Genomic DNA, 12429 nt, shown 5'->3' with positions numbered 1-12429 from the left:
CAGTTTAACAGCAATTTAATGTTTGTTTTTCATTATAGTCATCACTATATCCAGTGAATTTGTACCTTGTGAAAAAAAAGACTTTCAGAAGAGAAAATAAAGCCCTTCTGTTTCCCCTGAGACAGAAATGATGGAATACCTGGTCTCAACTGGGTACCTTTGTGGTTCCTGGATGTGCAAGTGAATGGCTTCACTGGTGCCTGCTCCCTAGAGGTTCTGCCTGATGGGAATTGGGCTGAAAGCCACGTCTGATGTCTAAAGATGTTGCACCTAATTGGAGTGATGAGATACTCAGTGGATACTGGCAGGGCTTTTATCACACATAGAGCTCATGTCCACAAAGCAGAAGAACATAATTCAGAACTTCCTGTGTAGGATACTAAATAGTGACATAACAGTAATTTCAAAGGGATTTGAAAATGAAAGCATCGAGTACCTGATTTAATGTTATTTTTGCTGTCACCACACAGTTGCTTTCACTACATAGTTATTCTTTTGCTTCACTCTCTCTCATCCCAGCAGTGGCCACAGCGCAGCCAGTGAGCCTGAATGCAGCGCAGCAGCAGTAGATCCATCAGATATTCTCCCAACATCTTTGGACGCTACATCAGCTATCAAACACACTTAAATCAAACGTCAATTTGGATCTGCACAAAAAGAAGCAGCCATTGGTCTCCGAGTGATTTACATGTTCTTGAAAGACAGCTTTACTGCCGTGGTCGACGTCCTGCCATTGATGGGCGCAGTAATCCAGGGATGTGCAGGATAGATTTGTTCGAAGGAAACATGAAGGAATCACGTGTGCTTCTAGCCAAGGCTGCGTTCATTGTAACACAGCGGATTCAAAACAGATGATATTGTCATTGTGAGTAAAGTGGGCGACAAGGTTGCACCATTCAGCGCTCGAGCCACGTCCTTCCATCCCAGGAGAAAGGGAAGAAATACTCTAACCTGAAGCCACGTTGCTCATACTCGAAAGCTAAGACGCTGAAGATGATAAATATTTTCTGCAGCCCCATTAAAGGCTAAATCAAATATCCTCAACAGGAACCACAAGTAGAGGGTGCGCGGGTGAGCGGGGATTAGCTGATTGCTCTGTGATGTAAATCACCTTTGCTTCTTGCTACCTGGAGTGCAAGAAACTGCCTTGAGGATCATCGTGCAGCTGAATGACAATTAGAATCTGATTCTGTCATTTTGGAAAATTAGACATTCACAGAAGCGGTTTAGATGGAGTTTTTTGTTGTTTTTTAAGGAATCTGCACACAGTTTTACATTAGCAGTGAATGATGATGGTTGCTTTATTTGTCTGGCTCATAAATGCAGCACCGTCCAATCCACTTTATTTGTAGAGAAGATTTTCCAAAACCTAAACATTTACCAAAGTGCTGCTCGGTGATTTAGGTATTAGTACAAGGTTAAGGAAACTGTGATAAAAGTGAAGACTAAAGATTGAAAAACAATTTAAAACAAAAAGAACTAGCTAAAAAAGGTAAGAAACGGCCATAAAAAAGCGGATGCCTTAATTATGAAAAGGATCATCTCGTGTTATTTGCTTTCTTTTGAGGATGACGAGCAAGAGCTGTTGACATGTAGACATGAAGGAGATCAGAAATGTATTGTGAAGCTGCTCCGTTTAATGCTTTAAAACAAACAATACGATTTTAAATCAGCCAACTGTAAGGGTACACCGGAATGAAGCGGTTTGAGTATATATTTTTAAATTTCCCAATTAATATCTGGTCCTGGTTAACCAGCTACTCCAGTAAATAAAATGCTGCCGTACATTAGTGGGTGTTCAGGCTGGCAGCAGTGTAGGAAGACTGTTTTGTTGCTTCGCAAATCACTGAGAAAGTGAAATATGACCCAAAAAGTGCAGTTTAAATTAAAATTCAAGAATTAGCAAGTGCTGAAACTTCACTGTAAATAATGTAAATATTGAGTTCTCCTCACAAACGAAACAGAAATACGTGCTTCCTCTCATTTAATTGGCTAATGCAACCTGACATCAGCTGTGTGTTTTGCTTACTCAGCTGTACAGTAATGGGAAAATCACTACTTGTGGGAGGAGTGTGAGACCAGAGATTGTCAGAGGCCCAGGGGATATTGAGCTAGACACATCTGGATTGTTCTTGTCTCTTAATTTAAAAAAATAAATAAATTATGCAGTTTACACAGTAAATATGGTGACGTTACCCGCGGATCAGTTCCCTGTCCAACCCAGCTAACTTTCATATTAATGTCAAGCGCTTCATGATTTTTGACCTTGATATTTTCCACCTGACCTCACGGAACATTAGATAGGCAACTGGAAGCAGAGATGTCTTGAAATAGGGATCACAGCAGGATGTAATTTGTGCCTTTTTGTGCTTATTTTACTGCCCTGGGTCTTATGAAGGCTTCATACAGTAAATCACCCTGTAATTTGGCTCAGTCTCTGACCGTAATAATTAGAGCAGCGTGTCATGAATGTGTGTGTGTGAAGGCGGAGGCAGTGTGACACAACTCGAGGCAAGTTCTCCCAAAGACATTATGACTGATACCGAGGACCTTTCAAGGGGTGCTGAGCTCCACTGCTGGGCTGATGGAGTATGATCAGATTCCCAATTAAGCTTCATCTCTTCCTGATATGCGACATGAAGAGATCAGGTCAAGATGAAATGCACTTAGTCTGTGTCATCATTGATTTGGGGGAGCAGACAAAGCTGCACGGTGTTGAACAGTCGCGTCGACACAAGCGTCTGCTCCTTTAGCAGCACCCCAGCAGCCTTTTTCACAAGAATACAGCCCGATTTTTAACAACTGAGAATTTCTGTTATTCTTTTCCGTTCGTGTTTTTGCCTCAAAGGAGACAATCAGATCGCACCCGTCCTCTTCACTGAATCGGTGGAGAGAAAAGCTCTTTTGGGAAGGTTAATAGCACGTGATTGTTGTAAGCAGGCAGAGGTGGCAGGATGATATAATGATACGGTTTGGTCATTTTTCATCAGTAACAGTCTGTCACACAGGAGAAATGAGGCATGCTTGTTTAGATGAAGTGCTCATAACGGAATGGATGGAATCACTGTCTGCAAAAAAAGATGTTGAATTGAATGTATAATACAAAAGTGGAGGATTCGATGGTGCCGGGGTGTGTTTCTAGGAGTAGAAAGACTGATTTCACCTGTTAGAGATGGCTGCTCCACTGTAACAGTGTGTCCTTTACTCCTGGCGTTAACAGTCAAAATCCAGGTTTCCACCCTTAATGTGTGTGACAGGTGTGGTGTGACGTGATGTGGCTGACCTGGATGTGAGCGCAGCATTTTTATGTTGACAAACTGTCAACACATTCTCGTGTTAATGTGGACGGCTGACGCTGCGTTGTCAGGGAATATTACAATCTTTTCTTTTCACCGCCAAAAAAAGACAAATATACCGGTTCTTTGGTGAAAGGGTTACATTAGGTCGCGTTTGTCCAATAATCCAGCAAACCAAACTAAAGAAAATGACCATGGATTCAAGTGAAACGTCTGCAGGAAACATGTGGCTCTCACGACAAAAGTAACATGTTTAAGCTGTGACACATCTGTAAGAATGAACGTGGTGCCGCCGGTTGTGTCACGCTTGGCCACATAATGTGTGACTGTACTGTTGATCTGAGAGCAAGAGGCACAAGGCCAAGTATAACGGCTCACTGCTGAGTCTGTTTTACGGCAGAGAGGGAAGCAGCAGGCCGGGTCAGCCGGGCTTGCTGCTCTCCTGTGCTGGAAGTACATTTTAGTGATTTGATTATGATTGATTGCTGATATGATTTCATGACTCACTATTGGCCTGCAGCTCATTTATTACTGCTGTCCATCATCTGATTGCGCTCCCTCCTGGCAGCAGAGGCTGAGTGATGCAGCTCCTCTCTGTGCTCGCAGACTGGCCGATTTTACCGGTTGAATGTTCCGGGAATGACGAGAACTGTACGGGAGGTAAATAAAAACAGGAGTCAGGTGTTTAGGGAGCTTTGCTGTTGTTCTGCTGGTTTCCCCTCAGGCTGTGACCTGCTCTCAAATGCTGCATGTTGCTGCTACGGCAACTTTTCCCCAAGTAAATACGGGATTAAGATTTTCTGCTGTCTGATGTTGTGTTTGTTTGTGACCCTGTCTGGAGACCTTGTTTTTAATTTACAAATGCACGTTCTGGGGTTTGTTTTATACATTTGTGGCATCCTTTTCAGTCAGAACCATTACTTTGAAACACCATAATCTGAATAAGGGCTTTGATCCCAACAGGTTGCTAAGTGTCAACTATTATTGACTTTTTAAAACACACGTTTACACAAACTCACAAATAGGGTGATAAAGCAGTTGAATTATTCATTAAGAGTTGATGGAAAGATTGACTTCCCCGTCTGTTGTCTAGCGCACATACACACACACACACACACACACACACGCACACACACACACACACCACACACACACACAGACTGCCCCTGTATGTGACTGAACTGGGGTCTGCTGTGTGCGGTGTTGGAGCCTGTGCGGTGTCTGAGGTTTGCTGTGTAGATTTTTGCTGCAGTGCAGCAGCCAGCATTGTGCTGCTGCTGCTGCTGCTGCCTCGGTCTTCCCTCTGCGCTCTCACTCTCTCCCTCAGTTTGTCTGTTGCTGGGACTGCTCTGATATGTTTTCATTTTGTGGACATTGCTTTGTAGTTGAACAGCTTCAAATGATTTTTCTGTGCAAACATAGAATAGAAAATAGGATTAGCCTCCAGGCTTCTCTCATTCATCAAACACTGCTGCCTTCCCATTTCGTTTTTGTTTTTGGTACTCACATAGTAATGGCATCACTTTTTTAATGGATTCTTACTTGTTTTCCTTCCGTTCCATATCCCCGACTTGAAGTTGGCTCACTTTTTCCATTCCAGCTTTTGGTCCTGACAAACACGCACATCCACCTGTTGTCCTTTATTTGTGCACATAGGGAGCTAGAGGAAGGAAGATAATGGGTATTCTGTGACTAATTAACCTGTTTATGGCAGTAGTTACACACACCAGGGAGCAGACTCAAAAACACTTGGGCACACAGAGAGCAGATAGTCTCCACCAAGAGAGTTGAAATCAGAAAACAGATGTAGCCGCTTTTCTTTTTTCTTTTACAGTTGGAGAGCCTAATAAAGACATCTTGCAAGAGGCCATTTCACCAGCACTATTTAGCCACGACACGTCAGTACTTGACATTTCTGGTAGGTTACCGTTAAGCCAGTTAAGAAAGTGCCAACGCTATCTCTGGGACACGGTTATCGGAATGCTGGGTGGGTTGAGAGATGGCTGGCAGGTTGTCACGAATAAGGTGACGGGCAAGATTAGCGGCACACATGAGGTTTAAACGGTCGGGTCAGACCCCAGTTGAACATTCGGCGCGGGAAAACCCGAGTGTGAGCGAAAAAAAATACGTTGATTGGATTGATTTTCAGTGTATTGTGTGAGATCAGCAAGAGGATTTCGAGAGTAGAAAGAAACAGCCTGATATGGAGGCAAAATCTTTTGCTAGGATTGTGGAACGGCAGGTTCGCAAGGCATTAAAGACAGAAAGAGAAGAAGGTGAGTGTCAGCAAAAAGCAGAGATATCCATTTGATACCGGAGGGGTTCAGCCTTACATAATCACACCGAACTGGCGTCTTTTAAGCTGTTTGGTTGAATCACGTGTTGAGTTTGACCGATGACGCGCACAAAGAGAAAAGTTTTATCAATCCACTAAGTTCCTACATCGTTAAGACTAATCACTGCATTGCAGAAGATCAAACCTGAAGGTCACATTTGTGAGTGTCAGTGTGTGTGTGTGTGTGTGTGTGTGTGTGTGGTGGTGTGGGGAGCCAATGTCTGTTTCATGCAGTATTTGAACTGCTGGAGCATGCAAAAAAAAAAGGAATAATTTTTTATGCATTATTCTAAAATAAACATGAGCCTGCTGTGACTAATGGAGGACAGTGAATCTAAGGGGCCAACATTTGGTCTGGTTTGATGTCCTGCTGGTCTGTTAACACAATGCGATAGACCCAGATTGAAAAGTGAGCATCCACGTAAGAGATCCGGGGTCTTAAATCCCTGACGGACGTGCTGCTTACATTGTCAGCCTGCAGTCAGTCCTCAGCAGGAAGAGCTATTTGATCATGCCTCATTAATTCGTCCCTTTGACAAACCGATTTCGTCTAGATTCACAATTCATGGAGTTAGGGGCCAACCAGTGCAACCTAAGGTTTCTACTGAGCTCAACACAGGCTTTCCCTCATGATACTGGAAAGGAAACTGGTTCAGTTTAGAATAAAAGCTCTCAAGTTGTTCCAGAGCATTCCAGAAATAGCTCTGTGCTACTTCTTATTTCTATCAAATCTTTTACATCGTCATGGTTTTTGTGGGGAGGCTGATAAAGGTTTTTTCAGTGCTCCATCACAAAGGTTTTAATGCTGGACGCGCAGCCTGTAGCAACATCCCTCTGCATTTTGCATGATTGTTAGACTGAAGTATGCAGCAGAGAGACAAAGACATGAACGCACTCATGTTAGGAAAGAGGACGATATTTTAGGTTTCTGAAAATATTGCAGAGTCTCGGAGACCACGCGCATCCAGATGTGCCATCTTATATATTTACACATCAATAAGCATCACAACTGGGCAAACAAATGAACTAAAACGGTAAAAATTACCATATTTGTATGTGATTAAAGCTGACCAGAACAGGGGAGAAGAAGGTGAAGTGTGACTGACTCTTCGACTGATGAGCATCATGTGACAGCGAGAGTTGTTGCTGCTGATAAGTGAGGAAAGTGTTTGTCACCATCAGGCAGCCTGTTGATCCGGTAAAGTGGTAACTCAAACACAGCCTCTCACAATAAAGTGGCTCATTCTTATTCCACAACATATAAACCGTTGGAGATAAATAACAGAGTGACATGATTGATCGGCATATTACTGGTTGGATCTTGGACTTTTCTGATGAAACTTGTGTGAAACACGTGTTTAATGGTCTGTCTGCATCTCTTTCTCTCTTTTCTGTTTCATTTGCGTATCTATATTCTGATACAGTTATTATAGACAACAATGATAATAAAATGGGAGAACAGCATCATGGTCAGCATGGTCCCTGAGTCCCTGTCAATGTGCAGACAAGATGTTGGTTTGTTGTTAATTAATTACATTATTTAGCCCAGACAGGCCAACTGTTGAGTTTTGATCCCGATCATGCCTTTTCCTCTTCCCAAGTCAGTCTGATAAAGTTTCTTTTTACTTTAAAATGAAACACAACATAAACTTTGTCATTCACATGAACGAATATAAACCTGTTTCCACTCTCTTCAGCAATGCTAAAATTCTGTATTTGATATTTGCGTGTTACCCTGGAAGCTGTGGATTATTGGCCTGAGTTGAACGTGGTGGCTTTAATGTGCGGTGCTATTGGTCCGTCCCTCGAGTGTCATCTGTGAGCACATTGCTTGTTTGATTGGCAGTTTGATTCTTTGATTTTTGATCTTTGTGATTGAGTATCAACAGAAATCTCACATTGCTGGGAAGCTGAAGTCAGACATCAGAAGTGCTTCACAGCCTGCGAGCCAAGATACCGTATTCACATTTGAGTGCAGCGACTTGGGGTTTTCTTTTGTAAATAAGGGTAATCCTCTGCATCCTCTGTTCTGGGATTTTCTTTTTTTTTATCGCTTATCTGCTTGCAGTGCACTTTATTTCTCTCTGTCGTATCACTTTTCCTCACAAGGGCATCGCTGGCTCCCGTAGAACTGCTCCAATCTGAACTGTCAGTAAAATCTGATCCTTTTAGGCTGAGAAGCACTGATCTTCTTAATGACAAAGTATTGTAGATGTTGGCCAAGTGACCTCCTCGTGTCCTCCAACCTACCACAGCAGCCAGATCCAGGGCTCCTAATATGTCTGCTGTAACCTTAGACTCTGTTGACACCAACTAAGAAGACTGCAGCAGCAGGAGGTTGCAGACGTTTCATCAGTGGCCTTTTTGAGCTGTGCTTGGATCAATGCGAGGGAAATCTGTTTGATGATAAATGGTCGGGTATGTAATTAGAGTCCATTAGTCATCTCCAGGGTCATACAGCGTCATAATCGCACAATCTGAGCTTTCCTGTCATAGCTTGACTGCGTGTTCGAGGCTGACCTGGAAGGTGCGGTCACATCACAGTCGATCCATTTAAGCAGCCATTTCACGATATCTCTCATTTTCAAATTTGTAAACTCAAACAATGGCAACGTTTAAGTTACGATGTTATTCTAGTCGAATCCTTTGGATTCTCTGATTCACGGCGGCCGTTATTTGATTACCCCATCGATGTAAGCCTTGGCAGCAATGATGATGGTGAGAAAAGTAAGAGTAACTGACAAGGACGTGCAGTGAAGGTCTTTGTGTCACACAGACGCTGCGTCGCACCGCTCAGTGTTGCTGAGCTCTTCAGAAAAACACCATCTCAGACTATCTCCATCAATATATTTTGACCTGATCTCATTAGAAGTGCTGAGATAAAAATAGTTTGAAGAGCAGACCAGTGAACAGTGTATTTGTAAAGGAGATCATGGGTGACAGGACACCTGAGGGTTAACGGCACTGTAGTAAAATTACAACATAAGCAAAAAGACGCCGATGCACTGATACGTGTCAGCATAGGGGCTCCTTGCAGCCTCCGATGGAGAGTCCGTTTTGATGAAGCCTATTTGCTCAGAAACGTGATGTATGAATGAATAATGACACCATTGTTGTCGTCTGAGGAGGCTGTTGTGTATCATAGCAGCGCTCTGTGATAAATATGCCCGCTGCAGACAATTCACGAACGTTGACTGTTCGCTGACACGCCTAGGCTGATTTACCGTTTGACTGTGTAACTCCATGAGGTATTTGCTGCCCGGCAAATGTGAACATGAGCGATGCAGCATGGAGTGTTAGTCATGTCACTTTCTACACATGAGGTCATGATGGCAGGAGCATCACAGCCCTCTAATGGTTGGTATATCACACATGAAATGGAGACTCAGGCAGTGTGTCCTGGACCTTTGTGATGACCCCATTACACAATATGATGTATGATGTTGGACAGTAAATAACATAAAGCACAACACACTACTATACAATACGGGTCTTGTTTCAGTCTTTTTTAGCAGATGTTGCATTTATGATGAGTTGCTGTTTTTCATCCTGCGATGGATTTCTAGTGCAGGGCTTTACTGTTTTCTATGTTTTATTTTTAACCATTCTCAAGACAGTTGCCTGACTTGTCCACCCACCACACACTGGCTGACCTTAAACCTTGATTGTATCTGAGACAATGTGGTAAATCCACTGGGAACCATATACAGACAATTCATGTAATTCATCACGCGGGCTAACGTCATAAATAATGTGACAGAGAAGGTTTTGTTGACAAACCTCATATTTTCATTTAACTGACCATATACAATTGTGAAGCTGTAAGCTTGTAAGTGAGATCCATGCCTGAGTTCTTGAGCACATCGGCACAGATGGCCCATAGGTAGTTCCTCATTATCGTCAGTTTGCTATGCTAATGAAAGCAATAGCTTCATTTTGGCACGACGCCTCCGCCACACATCTTCTGTTTTCCCTCATTTTGCAACCTTTCATGGCATGGTTGATGTTGATGTTATTTTGACACTTACTGGTCACCATAAAATGACTGCTAGCCAAGTACACCCACTCATGGCAACACCATTCCCGGCAGGAACATCCCTCCCCAGCAGGATAATGTATCCATCCAAACCACAAATACCACTCAAGCAACGTGAGACCAGGAACTGGCATCCAAAATCTCCAGATCTCAGTCCACTGGTGCATTCATGGGATACAGCAGAACCATGAACGGAAGCGGCCTCAGCTCACACCCCATGAGACACAAAGGATCTGCTGCAAATGATACCCTAATGCCGAGCACCAAATGGCTGCCCTCTGAAATCACCTCTACCATGAGGAGGGCCGATCTCCTGACCGGACATTATTGTTTTCCGGAGCAACAGAATATCAGACAGCTGGTTTTTATGAAGTGACTGACTTTAGAGCAAATGAATGTAAAAGTTATGCCCCCTGGTAGAAGGCCTTAGCTCTCGAATTCAACACCCAAACAGAACTGGCGTAGAGGACCCAGAAAATAGTTGATTTGTCATGATACCTGAATAACTCAAACACAAACGACAGAGAGGTGATGAGCCGTGATTCTCAGAGATTTCAGGCTTTTAAACAAAGTCTGCAGAGCTATCCTTCAGTCTTGTTTGACCCTATTTGGACTTTTGCTTTGCTTTGTTTTGTTTTTGTGCGCCAACCTTGGTAAAATGCTGGTAAACTATTGACGAGTTATAACTGTGTATTTAAAAAAACAAAACAACAACATAGCAGAATATTTATAATGGGCTGTTATAGCATAAAAAATGTTTGAGCTGAGACAAATTCTTGTGTGGATGAATGCTACTCCTGAACCCAGTGTGCCCTTTAGCTTTTCCAAGCATGTGCCTCGCTGTCCTACTTTGTTCTTCTGACGTCTGGGCCGCCACCCCTTTTTAAACGCCAGCATGACGGCCTGCCAAGACTGGCTTCAATGTTGCATTTGTTCAAAGCAGTTTGAAGCAGGCATCAAGGGGAGACACGAGTTCTGTCATGATTGATCTGCTTGGCCAGACTTGGAAGTCCCACCTGCTCTCCCACAGAGACACAAGCGGTGAGGTTGTGTCTGGATTATGTGATGGTTGCACTCTCCATCCTCCTCACCCCCCTGTAACATTATGTAAATAGGAATTCACTACTGGAAGGGCTGAAAAGGGATCATAAATAAGGTTTTTGCAGGATACGAGATTTGTACTTGTGGTCATATTCACGTGTGACCTGTCAGTTATTGTAGTGTCTTTTATTTTCTCTCTTTCAACTCTGTACTGTTTCTTGATGCTTCTGTTTATTGTGATATCGTTATTATTTAAAAGACATCTGTGTACAACAAGCACATCTAAATTTCCTATTTAAAATGAAACATCAAATATGAAGCGGACTCTGTGTTTGTGGTCCTCTCTGCTGGCCCCAGACAGTTAAGTACAGTACAGCAGCTGTTGTTTGCACTGTTAAATTTATGATCGCTGTAACATGGAACAGGAAGTGTTTCTGCTGCCTGTTTTAGGAAGGAGCGTGATATGACTGGCTGCCAACAGTAAGGGGGTGGGGGGGCACATTTTTCTGAGTCAAAGGGAGTGAGGAGAAGCTGGTTGCTGTTTGAGCGGTCAGGAAAGTAAGTCTGATGAAAAAACAGCTTACAGGCAGTTTCTCCAATCGACCTAATAAGGACCAATGATGATTTGAAAAACATACTTGAACTTGAGGTGCCGCCGTGCTCATTCAAAATTAGTTTTGCCTGCACCAAGGAGGTTATGTGATAGCCGGCATTTGGTTGTTTAACTCTTGAAAAATTTAACTTGAAAAATTTAAATGAAATTTTCAGAAATGTTGATAATGGGCCAAGGATCTCCATTAAAGGGAGGTTGGTGGACCTCTGTGCTCTCTGAGGGGCTTTTCTAGTTTCAACATCTCAAGAGCTGCCTTCCTTTGAAGGAATTGGATGGATGGATGGATGGATGGATGGATGGATGGATGGATGGATGGAGGGATGGAGGGAGGGAGGGATGGGTGGGTGGGTGGATGGATGGATGGATGATGGATGGATGGATGGATGGATGGAGGGAGGGAGGGAGGGATGGATGGATGGATGGATGTTCCACATCTCTAAGCTAGATAAAGAGAGACTTTAAAAACGCGGAGCTTTGGGCTGGAACTCAATCCGTACGTCACTGGGCTGGTTTCTGGTTCGAGTCTCAGTTGTGTCCCACAAATTGAAACTGGGCTGGTTGCAGGAGAGGTGAGAGGTCATTTCAGGAGCTCTACCGAGGTGCACTTGAGCAAGGCCTCAACCACCCAAAAGCTCAGAGCATCCGTCAGAGCAGTGTGATAAAACAGTCACTTCCCTCTGGGATTAATAAGCACTCTGCTATAGTCTATTAAAACCATAAATTCTATTTAACCTGCCAATGCACTTGTATACCTGAATGAATGCAATTTGTGTGGTTTTTACCTCTCACTCTCATCAATCCCACCACGCTGGCATCAGTCACAGAAGATGTCCGTGTTTGTCTCTGACGTGATTTATCTCCACTGACTGTTCGTAGCAAAATGCTGAGCGTTCATTAGTCTTGGCGAAGGTCGTCCATATTATCATCCAGGAGTGACTGAGAGTTGAGGAGAAGATTCTGAATACAGTTGGGATACAGAGAGCTTCCATCGATGTGTATTGATGTTTGAGGTATTTTCCTGTGTGGTTTTGGAATGGAAAGCTTTTTCTCCTGATGTTACGTTGAACACTGAGATTTTAGCCCGGCTGAAAGTTGCCGAGATGTTCGG

General features: G+C 43.3%; 1 protein-coding gene across 2 annotated transcripts in view; it reads left to right on the top strand.

Moving 5' to 3' along the window:
• fgf14 (fibroblast growth factor 14) overlaps positions 1–12429 on the top strand; it is a 64658-nt gene that overhangs the window by 3923 nt on the left and 48306 nt on the right. The window contains exon 1 of one of the 2 annotated variants that reach the window (XM_057036942.1): positions 5349–5572. The exons of the other annotated variant lie outside the window; for it this stretch is intronic. Coding sequence (XP_056892922.1) covers positions 5500–5572 — 73 coding nt within the window. The 5' untranslated portion in view covers positions 5349–5499. Of the gene's footprint in view, positions 1–5348; positions 5573–12429 lie in introns of those variants that run through there. 2 annotated transcript variants of the gene reach the window in all.

Source organism: Takifugu flavidus, chromosome 1, assembly GCF_003711565.1.
Source record: "Takifugu flavidus isolate HTHZ2018 chromosome 1, ASM371156v2, whole genome shotgun sequence".
Lineage (NCBI taxonomy): Eukaryota > Metazoa > Chordata > Actinopteri > Tetraodontiformes > Tetraodontidae > Takifugu > Takifugu flavidus.
Note: the sequence above shows the minus strand (reverse complement) of the source record. Positions and strands in the feature narration are given on the sequence as shown.